This window comes from Dendrobium catenatum, unplaced genomic scaffold (assembly GCF_001605985.2).
Source record: "Dendrobium catenatum unplaced genomic scaffold, ASM160598v2 original_scaffold_224352, whole genome shotgun sequence".
In the NCBI taxonomy this organism is placed as follows: domain Eukaryota; kingdom Viridiplantae; phylum Streptophyta; class Magnoliopsida; order Asparagales; family Orchidaceae; genus Dendrobium; species Dendrobium catenatum.
In genome coordinates, this window is record NW_021542761.1 from 568,598 (window position 1) to 586,721 (window position 18,124).

Sequence of the window (18,124 nt, forward strand, 5' to 3'; positions counted from 1 at the left end):
TCTCTAACTATTATGATAATTGAAGAGGAATTAAATCCCTCTACACATATAGAAAGACGATTTTTAAATAAATTATAAATGAATGGAGAGAATCATTGTCCAGTCAAAATCAATCAAATTGGCTCCATAAATTTCCATTAGTAGAGCGCAAGCTGGCTAAGATACCAAATTGACTTCTAAAGCAATCAAGTTAAAGAATTGTCGTGAAAAGTTTGACAATATTTCAAGCATCATAGGCTGGCTGAGATGCTTCACAGACACCACTGCTTTGCAGAGTCATAGAAGGCCTCTTTTGAGATAGCTTTCTTACTGTTTCTTAAAATAACTTTTTAGTATAAAAATTAAAATTTTTGTATTTGAAAGTTGTTTTAAGAAACAGCAAGAAAACAACCCCAAACAAAACCTAAATATAAATCACCCTTTTATGGATAAAAAAAATGTCAAGCGGAAAATAAGTACTTCATGAGATGAGTAAGGCTTCGTTTGGGACAACTTCTTTTACTGTTTCTCAAAAATTTTTGTATTAAAAAACTACTTTAAAAAGCAGTAAAAAAGTTGTCCCAAACAATGCCTAAATTATCTCTTACTTGCCAGCATATTTAGGCTTTCGCTTTTCGGCAAAGGCTGCTAATCCTTCGAGGCGATCCTGAGAATGAAGAAGCTGCACATAGCATTCTTCCTCAATTGACAAGGCTGAAGCCAAATCCACCTGTAGCATTCCTTCATCGATTGCCTTTTTAGCCATCTTTATAGCCAATGGTCCCTGCACCATTTTTTTCTTCTTTTTGTTAAAAGAGAAGTATTATAGTTTTGATATTATAAATTGATTTAAAAAAATAGAATGCTAAAACATAAGTTTCATTCTATAATCTTGAATTCAATGTCTTTATCATTTAAGCTAGCTAACACCTGCTATAGAAAATTGATAGAGCCAACCTTTTCATTTATGTCTCTGGCAATTTGAAGAGCCTTAGTATAAGCTTCTCCTGTTGGAACACAGTAATTCACAAGGCCTGCAGCAGAGTGTATGTCAATGGCTTAAGAAATTGCTTGTTTTGCCTACTAAGGTTTCGATTGGGGCAGCTTTCTTACTGCTTCTTAAAGTAGTTTTTTTGTATAAAAAATTAATTTTTAAACTAGAAAGCTGCTTTAAGAAGCAGTAAAAAAGCCGTCCCAAGCGAAGCCTAAGAAATAGAGGGAATGGAGAAAAAAACTAGCTGTACTGACCCATGGACAAAGCTTCTCTTCCACCAAACCTTCTGGCAGTGTATATGAGTTCTTTTGCTAATGATCTTCCAACTATCCTTGGAAGTCGTTGGGTTCCACCAGCTCTACGAGAGGGTGGCAGATGGATAGATTAGAAAGTATACAAGAGAGAAGCTGTAATTTAGAAACAAATGGCTAAATTTAAAAAACATCTCCAATGCTTCCAAAACCTGCCCAACATGGTGACATTCATTAGAGTGCATTTGGCGGATATGTTAGGTGCACTGTAATAACCGGGCTGAACTCATCCGATCCGAACCCTCCTCATAGTCGCTGAACCCCTCTCTCTCTCTCTCTCTCTCTCTCTCTCCTCACTCTCAAACCTTCCCCCAATTGTAGCCGCCACACTTCCCTCGTTCCTTTCTCCCTTGCATTCTTCTTCCTTGATTGAAAGATGGTCGACAAACCCTTCCCCCGCGTCGTCTCCTCTAAAAGTGAGCCCCCTACTCCTTTCTCCTTCTCTTCTTCCTTGCCATCATCTTTCCCCTTGTTTTGAAATTAGCTCCCATTCATCTTCACTACTTAAAGTGGGGAGAGTAGAATTATTAGCTTTAATTTGTAATAAACAATTTATTTTCAGGTTCATTACTTTTGTTAATTTAGGCTAAGGCATGTTCTTTTAGTTGCAAGTAATCTCTTTAGTGTTTTGGGATAATAGAGTTGAAAAAATTTATGAATTTATTTATGGTTTAATGACATGGTATGATTAATTAGACTAGATTAATTTTTGTAGTAACCTACACTGGTTAAGTTTGACTAATGATTTCCAATGTGTTACGTAAGGACTACAAGTCAGTGAGAAATTATGTTGGGGAAATTAGGTCTCAAGTTATAGAATGTTTGAGTCATGTTATAATCATGAATATAGATTTAAGAATCTTTTATGCAGGAACCTTTAATTTAAATTTCACATGATACAAGTTAGTGAGATCTCAATTAAAGTTGGATTTTCATATTGTTCATCTTAGGATAAGTAGTTGTTATTTATTAAAGAATAAACATACATTTCTTTGTTATGGGCGTTATCCTTATTTCTTGTATTAGGTTCTTAGATATTTATAGTCTTATTGGTTGTCAATCCTATTTTTGATACTTTATTATTGATATACATGTGTAGTATATCCTATTTATTATTCATACTGAATTTATCATATATTAGAACCCAATTTACCTTGATTTATTTTTGTATGAACATTTATCCATTCAATTTGATTCTCGCTGTAGAGAAAATTGAATTCATATACATTAGTCATATTAAATGCAATAAATAATATACCTGCAAATTTGATATGGTTGTCCCTGAACTAACCAACCCGACCCAGGTTGGGCCGGTTCACTTCTATAAGAGGGGGGTTAAGCCACCTCCTTAGAAGCTACCGCCCAAGCATGTGGGCCCCCAGGGCGGCAAATAGAGAGAGGGAAGGGGGCGGCTAAAGCATATGGAGGCTATCTTGAATTTAGTTTATTTTAGGAAGCTTTTTATTAGGAAGATATGTATTTAAAGAGGATGAGAGGTTACAATTAGGGATGCTTGATTATTGTTTCTCTTGGAGTTCTCTTTGGTGTCTTGGGCTCTAGAGATTGGGAGAGAACGATCCTCCTCTCGAATTGAGGATCAATTGTATCTTTGCTTTGTGCTTGCTTTGATTTGATTATGATAGGAAATACTTGAGTTCGCAAGTAACCCTAAGGTAATACTTGAGTTCGCAAGCAACCCTATCCCAAATTGGAGAGCAAACAGCAACAAACTGCCGTTTACAGCAGTTAAACAGTCCCAAACAGTGGAAAACAGCAAGAGATTAAGTAGGAATCTGAAGAAAATCAAGCCAACCACTTGTATTCCACTAGTAGGTGAAAGAAAACAATAATCATACAAGATTCTTCAATTCAAGAGGAAGAGAACTCTTCAAAATCTCTAGCCAAGAAGACTAGAGCCCAAGACTCCAAGAAGATCCCAAAAAATCAGCCCAAATTCAAGATGAAAACCTAAATCCCCCCTTTCCCCCTCTTTAACTCTAAACCCCATACAAAATCACAAAACATCCCTTCTATTCAAATTCCCCCCCTCCCCCTCTTGCCCATTTCCACCCCATGTGGGGCCCGCATGGAGTAAGGATCGGTCCATGTTGGCTCATAGAGTGAGAATAAGAACGTAAAGCTAGATGTTAATGATTAAATTCCTCATATCTGAAAATTCAATTCCAATCAAGTTTTTGCTTTTTTTTTAATCAATTTATTCTTCATTGTTAGATTATTAGTGTCATTGTTTCAATTACAATGCCAATTTCAAGCCCAAATAAAAAAAAGTTGAAAGTTTTTTTTTAATTCAATAATTTGTGCCCCACATGAAAAAGTCATGTCTCCACCCCTGCCTGTAAGACTAATACAATAAGTTACATATCTTGATATCATATGATCTAAATCAATATGCTCACACGAAAGAAATGAATTGAGGTTGTTAAAACATGATTTCTAATATCTAACCCAGTTGGAAGCTTACCCAGGAATTATTGCAAGTCCAGTCTCCGGCATGCTAAATGCAGCATCCTCCCCTGACACATTATCAAGGTTTATTCGAGTATTAAAAACTACATGAATATGTGATATCTGGCTCCAGCAAATCAAATTACAAGCGCAATTGGATAACAGGAATTGTACCGCATATACGAAGATCACAAGAAAGAGCCATTTCTAGCCCACCACCTAGTGCCGCTCCTTCAATAACAGCAATAGTAGGAACAGAGAGTGCCTGCAAAAAACCAACCAATTCAGTTCAAGTTTGTTAGTGTCAGGCAAAGAGCATAATGAGGTCATCTGATAGGAAGTACTTGAGTTCGCAAGTAATCCCACCGGTAATACTTGAGTTCGCAAGCAAACCTATCAAGGATTGGCAAAAACAGTGGGTAAAAGGGCTGATTTCAAGGAAAAATCAGCAAGAACGATGCAGGAAATGTTGTATTTTGGAGAAGAAACACAAGGGGAAATCTTTGATTCAAACCAAAAACAGGAAAAAATAAAGCAAGATACAATTTTCTTCAATTCGAAAGGAAGAAAAACTCTCCAAAATCTCTAGCAAAGCTTAGAGTCCCAAACAAACCCTAGATCTCAAAATTTCAGCAAATCTCAAGATAACCCTAATCCAAACCTCCAAGAGACTAATTAAGGCCAAAGGAGGCTTACAAAATCCCTAAACAGCCCCTAATTCAAAATTTTCCACCTAAATGCTGTTTAAATAAGCAAGTGGGCCCACCGCCCCCCCTTGGGTTCCACCCAAACTTGGGCCGGCGGCTGTAAAACCGAACCGGTCCCTATTGGACTGCTTCAGCCGGCCCCTCCTGGGCCAGCCGCATAACATCATCATTGCAAATGTAGAAGTATCTCATGCAAGATTATTTGAACGAATGCAACCCCACCAAATTAAATGAGAATCGTGCCCTTGACTACTTTGGGCCAATTAGACGGACAGGAGCAGAGATTAATATGCAAGAATCTAGATTAATGAGGATGCTCTTTAAAAAAAATGGGGCAAGTGATGCAAAGCTAAGAGTTACATGGCTACAGTAAAAACGTTATAGTGCCATAACCGCAAGCATAATAAAATCAAATCCTGTAAAGGATTCTAAGGAACGGGTAAAGATATGTAAAACCCGATGTTAATTCTTTTCCCTATAGATATTTGATAGATTCTCCATTTTAAAATAATTTGCGCTACATCTTTTTTTAAACTTAGCCAACAATATTATCATCATACATAACTATAGTTTTAGTTTGATCAAAATGACAATATTATCATCATACATAACTATAGTTTAAGTTTGATCAAAATGTCCCACAACACCACCATCATGCTTGGATAAGATGTTCTCTATGAAGAGGACTAAGGCAAATTATAATTGCAGATTTAGCACAAGGGTAAGATTTAAGATTTGAAAATTCTCTGACTTATGAAACCCAGTTGATTCCTTAGATATAGAAATGGTGAGTTAGACCATGTTGAGATATAAAATAGAGAGAGAAATTGAGATATTTCAATGAGACAACATCTTGGCTAAAATTGGTGAGTTGCATCATGCACAAGCTCAAGCTTGACTCCGTGCCAAGTTTAGTATTACAGGAAGAGAGCTACACGGCAAACAAAAATAAGAAAAATATATAATTGAGTTGGTGTAACAAGCTATGTAGTCGACAAGCCTGGTTGGCATCTATTTGATGAACAAGGATTGCTGGCAAGCTCCACTCCAAGTTGAGGGAAAGTACCCTTGAGTCCTAGTGAGAACTCCTAATCAGCCTAACAAATACTCAAGGTAAGTAGTGGAGTTTTGTGAACTAATAGCTTTAACAAGTGGGCAAGTTTGTGGTTCCTCTTGGTTGAGTTTTTGAGATGTGACCTTTGGATGACTTGAGGTATTGGTAGCTTGGCGAATATCAGGTTGTTCTTGATCAAGACTTGCTGAACCGGATTCAAGCACTCATGATGATTTGACCAAATTGCATAAAACGAATATTGGTATATATCAATTCCTAGATTCTCAAGTCTCTTTTGAGAAGTTAAGAAGAACATGAAAATGATTTGGAAAACCAAAATCAATTTGGATGATTTAGTTTGTTAGATTTGAAAGGTGCACAAACTTTGACAAGTGGCTGATATTTCAGTGTGCGGAAACTTTGACAAGTGGCTGATATTTCATTGTCCAAAATTTTAAAGTCCAAAGCTTGGAGTTTATTACAAAGACTTTCATTGTTTGTTCTTAGATCACTATTCTTTAATTGTTCCACTAATTTTGCAACTTTTGAGTTTTTCCAAAAAGAAGATGGTTGATTATTTTTCTAATTTTGAAGCATCTCATAGATTGTTGAAGAGTTGTGATGGATGCAGGGAGAGATACATCTTTCGAAACTGCCTTGGTGAAAAGGATTAAGAATGAACAAGTAGAGCAAGCTGAAGGTGGTCAAGTACAAAATTTTCCACCAAATAAGGAGGTTTTTTCAGGAGCCTTCAGGCCTAATGAGGATGTTACTAGAGAAGCTATCATAGAGATGAAAACTTTTATTAGAAGATCAACTACTCTGGTAATTGGGGATGGTAATCTGGGGACTATTCATGCACTATAGATGAGGGTCAAAGCTCTTCTAGAGAAGACAAAAAGCAGCATATATAGTTCTCGATGAGGACATCAGTCAGAAATTTTTACATGTGTACCGTCGTCGGAATCAATGATCGACGTCTACGATCCAGAGTCTTTACTTTTGACATATTTTGTATTTTATTTTTCGTTTTCTATTTTTTTTTAGTTTGCACCTATTGGTAGTGAGTCGCTATTGTAGCCCGAGGGTATTTGTATCTTTCTGTTTTTCTTTTATTGAGGCCTATATAATGAGGTCTCTTAACTTTGTAATGGTTAATGATGATTTTGATGAATGAAGTTTTGCTTTGTTTCTTAGTGATATCTTTGTGAGTTCATTAGAGGGGAGAAGCCTAGGAGTGGCCAAGAAAATACCCAATAGTTCACCTACAGGTAAACTCTTGGTTTCTTTGTTTTCTATTTTATTTTTTATCCTCCGCCTCCCTCCTTTCCTCCCCATACCGCTGGCAAATTTGTTATCCCTCCCCTCCACCCGACGGCCCCCCTCTTCCCCTAGACTCCCCACCCGCCACCTACCTACTACCCCACGCCGCCGGCAACTGTAGTAAACCGGCGACCGGCCTCCACCCCACCACCCCTTGCCGTCCCCAAGCCCAACCCGCCGGCTACCTTGCTCCCAAGTTTGAATTTCAAATTCCTTTGGGTCATTAATCACCTTCCTAAAATAAGTCTAAGTAATTAGGAAAGTTACCTAATTGGATTTCAATTAAAATTTGAATTTCAAATGCTTTCCTAATGCTAAAACTTAAATTTGGAAACTTCCCCTTTTGCATAAATCTGAGATTCAATTCAAATTTTGTTTTAAACCTCTAATTATTTCTTGGGGCCCACATAATTAAAACAAATCCCTCTCCTCCCCCTTGTTTGGTCGGCCCCTTTATTGGCCCCTTTCCTCTCTCCAATTTAAGCTCCAATTACAATTAATTCCCCCCTCCCCCCCCCTAATGCCCTCATAAACCGCCGACCCCATTGCCTTATTGGATAAAAAATTTGAAAGCCAAATTAATCGTTTCCCCTGCTTTTGGAAATCTCAATTTAATTTCAGATTACCAACTCCCACCTTTCACCCTTCAACCCCAAGCCGCCGGCCCCTCTCTCTCTCCACCCGCCACCTCCTCTCCCTCTTCTCCCCACAGTAATCTCTCATCTCTCACGGCAAGCATGTATGGCCGATCCGGAAGTTGATCACGGACTTATTCCCAACTCTCAAGGGGAGATCGACGTCATCCGATCACCATTCTTTGATCCCGGATTTGGATCCGAAGGCACCGTCAAAGAATACGTTGATCTTATCCTCCTCACTTAGCGGAAGTCATCGACTAGCAAAAACCTATTGAAGAGTGGAAGATCACCGGACGACCACCCGTTTCTCCAACTCTGATTCCTTCTCCGACGACAAGTACCCTCGGTATCGCATGTCTTCTAGTGGCGTCTCTAAGTTTGCTTGCAATCTTCTCCCGCTAAGCCCATCACTTTCAAGAGTGTGAGTGAGGGATCCCAAGGTGAACGATCTAATTATTAAACGTGGATTTTGTTAACTTGCCATTTGAATTACTTGTTTATTTGTGTTGTTATTGTGCAAGTATCTGAATAATTTCAATTGTAACCAATTGCCATTATTTAGTCTTTCCTGGAATTTCCTAAGATCTAACTTGAAGAAGCATCCGTTTTTAATTAGCCAAGCAAAGTTCACATTTTATTAATTTCTTAATTGCAATTCTTGTTCATCTTTATTGTATTACATCAGTTCTACTAAATTTTCCTTGGCCACCAAGCCGAACAAATTATTCTATGAAATAGCAATTGATATTACCCTGCTCATAGCAGGTTGCAAGTCTCCGAGCATACCACTAGCCTCTCAGTCAATTGAGGGAAGTCTCCAAGTATTGGATATGACTTCAACAAAGGGCAAGGGCAAGATGTCTGAAGTCACTCAACCTAAGAAGGAGAGGGTTGAAAGTGTTGAGAAACTGGCTCAAGAGAAAACCTCTGCCGAAGTTGTTGGTGAAGCTAGATTTCTTAGCGAATAGAACATTGCTGGGAACAACCAATTGTAGAGGAAGAGGAAGTAATCTAGAGAGCAAACCATGCTAGTTATGCCATAGGCTTTGGCGACAAGGTGGAACCCTAGAACATACTAAGACAACAACGAATTCTAAGGTGGTTGGCTCAGTGGTAAATTTGCTTGAAGTAGAGCTGAGAACGACAACCCTTGTGGGCAGGCTAGAGGAGATGCTTATAGAGATGTGCTACTCTTGAAATCAATGAGGCCAAAAAAAAAAAAGAGAGAGAAGCTTGAAGATGGTAGATGAATATAATTGAAGCTAAGCTTAATTTGTATAATAATTGTTCAATCGCATTACCTGATGAATTTGCCCAGGAATCTTATCATGAAATTGATGAGCTACGACAATAGATCATTTTAATGAGGAAGTCTACTTCAACTTCTCGATTTAATCAATTATGGATGGCTGTTGAGTTTATGCTTTGCTAGCTAATCCGAAGAGGGGAGTCGGAGGTGGCGACGGCGGTGGAGAGCGACAACATGTAGTAAAAGTTCCAGTGTATTTGGAAATTGCCCAAATCTGAGGATTCCAAATACGCAAAAAATGAACAAAAGGGTGAATTCCAAATACATTAAAATTGTATATTGCATTTGATTTACTTCAAACTAAAAACTAATAATCTCCAAACCCTCCATTTGGTATATTTTACACACATTTTACTTCAAACCAAACAACCCCGAAATGAAATTTATGAGTTTATTAGCGATGAGATAATCCTTAAGTTTAGACATTATTTTGCTAATTTATGTGTATACTTGACCTCATTTGTATGAAATCAAACTTTGTTTAATGTTATCATTTATTTTGAAGTCAGCTTCTACTTTAAAGTTGGCCTTCGCTGGGAAGTGTTCATTCACTAGTGATGTCGATTCTAGCTAGCATTGACCAAGCCAAAGTTGGAACATCATTTGAGCTTTAATAATTGCTCAGCAATGATTGCAGAGATATCATAGAGATATTGATTTGACATATATCTCTTTGATTTGAGGCAGTGAAGTTCCTCCTTGGTCTCATCTATAAACATCATTATGCTTTGTGCTTTTTTTCCATTATGCTCTCACAAGCTCTCGAGTTTTCTTGAAATTCCTATGCTTTGAGTTTCCACTATATTCAAACTTCTTTCTACCCTCCTCCATCTCCTTCCTTCTTGCGTAATGTTTACTTCCTTCGCGAACAATTTTGAGTGTTTAGCCAAAGGCTGAATGGCGATTCACTTCCTTTTTGGCAAAGAGGAGCACAAAATTTCTAGAATAGATGCTCGATCTAAGCAATGAATTTATTGTTTGAAGAGTTTCAAAACTCACTATTTGATGATTATGGTGTGTCAATAAATGATATGACCAAAAATTTTCAGGTTTGAGCAACTAGTTAAATAAATGGGTCGGGTTCGAGTTAGATTTCCTAAACTGTTTCATCATCAAGTTGGGTTTAGGTCGACCCGTCAACCCACAATTGACTCGTGTTGATGGGTGTGATTTATGTAGCATAAAATTTGCCATTATAATTAGGAATGTTTATCTGATATAACAATGTACATTAAAAACTCTTAAATCAAGATTTATTAATTGGTACTACTAGGAAGACTGAATTTGTATTTCCAGCTTAAATTTGTTTTTTTTTTAATACAAATGGGTTTGTATGTCGGGTCGGGTCAAACAAGGTCTTGGCGGGTCGGGTTTGGGTCTAAGGTTTTGAATTGCTTACTAAATGGGTTTGGTTTGGGTCAAATGGATTCAAAGAGGATCAACTTTGAGTCAAATCTAAAAACAACCTGTTAACCCATTTTGAGACCCCAATTGATGATGAATAGTGTTTCTATCGAGGCTAATTCCATATCGGGCTATGACTTCCTTTCTTTGCCAACATATGAGTTGGGCATAGAGATGAACTTAACCTAAGCTTTCTATAAAACTCTCAACGGCCTAGTATGGGGATCAAGCTAGGGAGAGTCGAAATACATCACCTACATGAAGTGGATGCAATTTCAAGTTGTGTTCCAACATTAAATTCTTGATCCATTCTTCCTCTTCTTTCTTTGCTCAAGCTCACTATTACTACGCTAGAGTACAATGAATGTGATAGGAAGCGGATGCAATTTCAGCAAAACCAGAAAACGATACAAGAAATTTAGGAAGAAGAACACACAAGAACTCTTTTTATTTATTTATTGAAAGAACTAAGAAGACAAACACAAGATACAGTTGAATCTTTAATTGGAGAGGACAATCCAGCTCTCCCAAATCCCTAATCGTTAGCTAGAGCCCACTCAACCTAATCAAAACTAATTCCAGCAAAATCCAGTATAATCTGAAAAAGTTGATGAGGGGGCATGAAGGCAAATTGCTTCCAATCATGATAACAAGGAAGGCGTCCTTATCATAATTGATGATTGTGTTGTTAAGAACCATGGAAGAAAATTGTAGCAATCCAGATCTAAATCCAAGGGTACAAAAATTAGGGGATGATAATTTTTCTCCTCCTGGAGGAGAAAACTCCATCAAATCATTAGCCTATTTTATTTATTTCAGCGAATTACTGGTATCTGAAAATTTTCTGCGTGCCTTTCTACATTTAGTTCAGTATTGCTGGAAACCTAATGTTTACTTCACATTTTGCTTGATTCATTTTCCATCTTAGCTTTTCTTATGGCACTAAGTGCCTTTAGGGATTTGTATGCATAGATCGGATTAATCTAATCCCTTAATTTTTTGTCTACCCTAAAGCAGCACATACTAAATACAACGCCACTGATATGCTAATCTATAACATAGATGTGATGAAACATGAGCAATAAAATGAATGCAGACTCTCCTCACTCCAGCATTAAAGCACACACATACGAATAGAAGAACATGTTCATAAATCTGATCAATAACCATAGAAAATTAGAGTCCATAATACAAACTGTGACATTATATTCAATAGACTCAATACAATAAATCTGATGAAGCATGAGCAATAAAATGAAAGGTAATAATGCCCTCACAATATAGAACTTCCTACACTCAAGTATTGAAGCACAAATAGTAGAAGAAAATGCTAATAAATCTGATCAATGACCATAGAATAATTATTTGAACCACTCACAAGTTGATTAAGTTATTCAACAAATCAACAAAAGTTGAGCAAATTGTGAAACCACGTGAAATAAATACATTGTAAATAGACGTACCAAAAAAGGAAGAAATAAAACTATAAATAGCGTGAGTCATATAAGGTGTGAATAAACCTCCAGTGAGGAGAACGTTGAACGCAGAGAGTTAACAAAATGCTCAACTTCAGAGGTATTCATCAGTCTGCGCTCCTGTCATTAAAGCTTATGCCATGAAAATATTAGCCAGCTGGAATATTAAGGCTACCTGGATAATACAACATTAATTAGAGAACACCACCGAATATGTGCCAAGAAAACTCAAGAAGATGGTTTATGGCTTAAGTTGTTGTAATTCAAATGAAATATGGGCAATATTACAAAATAAAACAGCAAGAACTCAAGTATTAGAACGATTTCGGCTTCATTTGAGATAGCTTTTTTATTGTTTTCTAAAGTAACTTTCTAGTAAAAAATGTTTAATTCAACAAAAAAATTGTGCTAAAAACTGTTTTAGAAAGTAATAAGAAAAAAAGCCATCCTAAACGAAGCCTTAGTCAGAGATTTATAACTGCCTCTAATTATAACAAGTGATTTTGGTCGTCATTTTGCCTAAATGTTGCCTAGGGCATTGAATCAGCCTGAATCATAGCTGGAATAGTTTCTCGCAATATTCATCATAAATGGGGTTAGATCTTTTATTGCAACTTTTTGAGTTAAAATCTGTAAGAAACCATCCAACAATTGAAACTCAAAATAAATTTAAATTTAAGAACAATTTTTGCCGTTAACTTAGTTCAAGTGTTAAAATAGAGTTATGCAAGAAAACACCATTTAAGAACTTAGTTCGAGTGTTTGTTCGGATTTAGTTTCATTTTTACCATCATCCTGTAATTATATATTACTCCATTACTATTATGAATACAAATAATAGTATGACCCAACTTATTTTTTATGTAACTTATTTTCTTGTTACTTAACGCAAAAAAAAGCAACAATGAAGGTGATTTTCAAGCCTATTTAAGGCCAATTTGTTGTCACGTATGTGTTTTGGACTGAGCTTCATTGAGGTGAGTTTAATAGGTTTTCATTTTTTCAATAACTCATTTCTAATGAACATGCAAGTGCTGGTTCGATCTGTGATGAGTTTATGTTCTATCCATTATCGCATTAAAAGTATATAATTCTATTATTCATATTATGAACAAAAGTAGCATTCTAATCCACTCCCCTTGTAATGACATGACATTTTATAATTATTTTACGAAACTGCAAAAAATAAAGGTACCTTCCAAGTTCTCATACGTAAAACTCATAACTTTCCTGAAGCTGATTTTCAAAAATGGTTGATCTCTTTGATGCAGAACTATTTGGATGATATGATTATGGGTTCATTTTGGCATTGCACAACTTCTTGAATTAGAATAATTTAGAATAAAATTCACTAGCAATTCTCAACGGATATTCAAAACACATTGGGAGATAATTAGTCAAGGTGAAATCACATGCTCTGAGTTTTAAAGCTTTCAAAATAAATAAGACAATCAAACAATACAAAGTAGTAGGCTTCAACGTTGTGACAACCGGTTCATCCGGCCGGTTCACCCGAACCGGCCGGCCCACCCTTATTAATTCCGCGAACAGAAGGATCGCGGAATAGTGCAGTTCGCGAAACAGAGAGGCTCGTTAGATCGAGTACTCGGGCCGGGTCGTGACAAACGTAATCCCTAATCTAACAACGAGAATTAGGATGCAGTGAAGGCACGCTCAAACCTACGGTTACTAAGTTTAGCAAGAGCACTTAGAAGAGCCTTTCATGATTAATTGAGAACTTGGATTTAGAAGGATTTGAGTGCAAGTGACAAGGAAAACCTTTGCTAATGAGACGTGGCGATCCTCCAATCGATGCCTTCGAGATGCTCGTCGATAGATCCCGTCATTCATTGGGCTTGGAAATAAAATCTCTGTGGTACAAAGGTACAACTCTCAAGTAGCGGCGAAGAGTTAGCTCCAAGTTTCCTTCCAAAATCTGAATTTGCCCCTTTCAAAAATCTGAAATAATTCTGAATTTATCTCAGAAATCTGAGAGGAATTCTCAGTTTTGGTGTAGAGGGAAGATGAACTTGAAGTAGTGAGGGATAAGGAATTAGTCCACTAGGGAATCAAAGGTGGAGAGGGGATTTGAGAGAGAGAGATGGCAATGGAGAGGGGCGGTGGGCTGATGGAGGCGTGAAGTTTGAATTCCCTAAATTGATTAATTGATCCAGGAAATAAATGCAAGCATGAGGTGATTGAGGAATTCGGCCAAGGGGGATATTGGGGATTTTGAAATATTTCCTAAGAGAGGTGTTGGATTTAGGAAATACTTTGAAAGGGAATTAATGGAGGAGAGGTAAGGGGGCCGGTGGTATACAAGGGTGGTGGATTGATTGAAGAGAGCAATTAAGGCTTCCTAATTTAGGATTTAGAATTAGGAAATATTTAATTTAAATCCTCTTGAATTTAAAATTTAAAATAGATTTAAATCACATACTTTCCTAAAATAGAGGAACTAATTTAAGAAACAATTTGAATTCAAATTTGGGTGAATTTGAATTTCAAATTACCCCCAATTAATCCCAACCCCAATTAGGAAATACAATAAAAGAGGTAAGGTGGATGGGATGCCGGCGGCTAGTGCATTGGGGCCGCCGGCATTGAGGATTCGGGTAGGGTGATGTGGCCGTGGGTTGTGAGGGATGAAATGGCTCGGGTGGAGTGGAGAATCCGGCGGCAGGTGGAGTAGGGTGAGGGGTTCACCAAAGGGAAGATGAGAAGATAAAAGAAAACCACGAACCCGGCCGTCTCCAAGGTTGGTGGGTGATCCGGTCTCCCTCTCCTATGGATCTCTCCAAAGCTCTCCAAGAACTCTCAAACACTCTTACGACACAAGAGTAGAAGAAATTTTCATAACAATCATTCATTACCCATAATAGAATAAAGTGGAGCTTTAAATAGCCTCCTACAACATGACTCGAAATAAAAGACACAAACGTCATTTAGGCTTACATACGACGACTCCCATAAGAGGGGTACTACGGGAAAGAAAACACATAAGCAACTAAATAAAATAAAAAATACAACGACTCTAAATGCCACATAAGCAAATAACAAGCTACAGGAAAATAAAATACATCAACGACTCAAAAATATAAAGACTCGATGTGGCCGTAGATCGTCGACCACGTCTCTGATAAACTCTCCATGATGATCTGATGTCCCCATCACTCTTTCATCCACTTTCAGCCAAACAAACCTCAGTTTCGGAACCAAATACTTATTTTTACATATAATAATACTAAAGTGATAAAAAATTTGATGTGAGAGATTAAGAATAAAGCTCATTATAATTCAAACATAAAAACTAAGTTTATATGAAGTGAGTTTTTGAAAAATTGAATATATATGACTTCAGAGTCACTCTTCCGATAAGAAGTGAGTCTTTACAAAATAAATATATATCATTGGAACTTACTTCAATGTGACTCACTTACGAAATTGCGATCTAAAAATTTGCAGTGAAACAAGCTGGCATAAAAAGAGTCACTTTCATTCATTTTCTACCAAACAAATGTTGAAACTCAATTTTGAACTTGGTTTCAAGCACTCCAAATACTTATTTCAGCCTTAGTGCCAAAAGTCTTCAATTTTTTTCGTAATAAAATATAGCGATACATCTTCTTCCTTTAAAAATTAGATAATGCAAATCAAAGTCAATTTTAAGGTTTAATTGCATGTTGTTTTTTGTCATGTTAGAGATTCTTAATTTCAGAGTTATTAAAAGAGCTAGATGCCTTGATTAACTTGATTGATTGTTGTACAAGCTCATATTCAAGTCAATTCATGCTACAGAAAATTTAATTCATTCTCATTAGTTCTATTAAATCATAAATGCGATAAATGATATTTCAGCAAATCATATTAGCTATAGAATTCTTGATTTCCATAATGATTTTATAATAAATATTGAAAAATTGCTTATAAAAATTATATGCATGTGTACAATGGTATCTAAGTTGTTAGAACCTTATTGCACATGTCGGACATGCCAAAAACATGCCTAATTAAAAAAATATTAAATGCAAATCAGACACGCGTATCTTAAATAATTTATGAATTTTTTAATATATATTTTTGTATTTTAAATGTTAATTTATTTACAATATAAAAATTAAATTTCGTATTTTCCCTCCATAACAACAAATCAATTGTCTGCATTCAATACAACATTCATCGAATATTCTCATTTTCATTTCTCTTTGGCGAATCGCGACTTTGGTTTCACAATAATGCTCGATATCATTCAACATTGATGTCTGATGTCATTATAACATAGACATTTTAAACAATCTCAATATCAAAATTTAAGACTATCTTTTAAGACTATCTTGACATTGATGCTCTACGCTAGCAATTTCTACACCCACAACGACAACTTGTCTTTGTCCGACGTTTTCTTAACATTGATGATTTTTCCAACGTTATCTTAACATTGACGACAAACACTCTCTCAACATCGATGATATATGCCCTCTCGACATAGACGTCCAATACCTACTGTATAACATCAATGTCTGACTCTTGACAGCATTGTCGTCTCCTCTCTTGATGCCTAATACATAGCATTGAAGCTGACTCTTAACATCCTAATATTAATCATTTTAAGCATGAATTCTAGTAAAATGACTTATTATTTTTAAATTATTTTTAATAGTATACTTATTCAATTTTATACACTATTTTTAAAATATAAAATTATAATAATATGTTCAATCCATGTTTGTGTTCTATATTTTCAATAATTGATGAGTCCCATGTCAATGTCGTGTCGTATATGTGTCGTCGTGTCTATTTTTTTGTGCATCATAGTGGTTTGGCATAATGATTGCATTGTTAAACTAATAGATTAACTATTTGCTATTACATAATCACTTCTATACATTTAGTTGGTTGTGTTGCATATCACATTCCGTTGTTGTTTATGCTTTAATAGATAAGAATTACTTGTTAGATTTAATTTCTCAAGCTCACTCATTATTAATTTTTCTCATAACAGATTATGGGGAGCGTTAAGTGGACTACAACTATACGAGTTAAGCAACTAGCAATAGCATATATATATGGTATTTCATATTTTTAAAATAGATCATTCGTAATTTCTTTAGACGGTTTGGACAGTTTATTTCTATAATTGTTTCTTTCGATTCTATTAAAGCATGTAATTATTTTTACTTTATTGATGTACTGTTATTTAGATTCATTATAATAAAAAGAAACTTTTTTATTATTCATTGTTTACTTTGATATGTTCTATTTACATCACTTGTATTATGAACTCCCATTCCTACGAGTACAAAATAGGTCTTTCTATCACCTCATAATATAATTTTTTTTTTTTCACCTCATAATATCCTGTGTTGTCAAGGTTTACCGTTTTTCAGACCCGAGGTGTGACACATAAATACCCTAAAACCAAAGTTTTCTGAAAATATTCTTATGGCAATCGTTAGTGCACATTCAATGCAAAAAGAAACCAAGGCTTCAAGGGTTGAATTCGTTCCATTTAATCATAGTAACCCTAACGAAAACTATTTCGTACCATAAAACAAGTAAAAATCATCAAAACAAGCGAAACCTAATACCTTGAGGTCAGCACCAGCGCAAAAAACCCTAGGAATGGAACTGCTGACTATAACGACCTTGGCCGATGAGTCATTATCAATCTCCACTATCGCATTCTGCAATCCCCTCAGCATTTCCTTACTGATCGCGTTCTTTGCCTCAGCCCTCTCCAGCTTCAAATCCACAATCCCTGTGAAGTAATCCTCCGTGAGCTGGACATCTACCAGCAGACCAAACTCCATCCCCATCCCCTTTAAAAAAAAGGTAACCTAATCGCGAAAACTTTACCTGAATCCGAATCGGAGAGTTTTTCTATTCTCACCACATTGGGGACTGTTTGAAGAATTAGAGTTCTGCAGAAGAAAAGACGGAACTGGCACGGCGCCGCCACGGCGGCGGGAGCCGGGGGATGGGGAAGACATCTCCAAGCGCGGCTATTATGAAGAAATTGAGCAGCGGAGGCGTTAGAGCTGCTGCTTCCGCAATTAAGAGTACCGCGGCACAATACGGATCGGAATCGATGCATTGTCAACGAGGAGAGCAGCAGCAGCAGCAGCAGCGATTGGGAGATGGTCGAGGGAATTAATTTCTTTTGGTAAAAACTTCTAACAGATATTTTTTTTGGGGGGGAGGAGTTATGTTTATAATTAATTTTTATATTTTATCATTTACATAATATTGACATTTAAAATTTTTAAATATTTTTTTGACCAAACTCTTTCTAAAGAATAGAAAGTCATAAAAAGACTTTGTTATAAATGAAAAATACGCGAGAAAGTTGAGATATAATCTCGATGGAAAAGAGGATAGATGAAATCAATTGTGATCCATCGAGGCTTAGGATGATTGGTGGGTGAGCAAGATTTGAAACTCCCATCATAGGTTCGAATCTCTTC

General features: G+C 36.4%; 1 protein-coding gene across 1 annotated transcript; it reads right to left on the minus strand.

Moving 5' to 3' along the window:
* Positions 1-389: 389 nt before the first annotated feature.
* Positions 390-17,845, minus strand: LOC110100550 (probable enoyl-CoA hydratase 2, mitochondrial). Its single transcript, XM_020828107.2, has 8 exons — positions 17,517-17,845; positions 17,249-17,418; positions 11,706-11,780; positions 3,925-4,015; positions 3,767-3,818; positions 1,228-1,331; positions 937-1,013; positions 390-763 (listed from the first exon to the last, which is right to left on the minus strand). The coding sequence occupies exons 1-8, from the start codon at positions 17,752-17,754 to the stop codon at positions 584-586; spliced, it is 987 nt and encodes a 328-aa protein (XP_020683766.1). The 5' UTR covers positions 17,755-17,845; the 3' UTR covers positions 390-583.
* Positions 17,846-18,124: the final 279 nt, after the last annotated feature.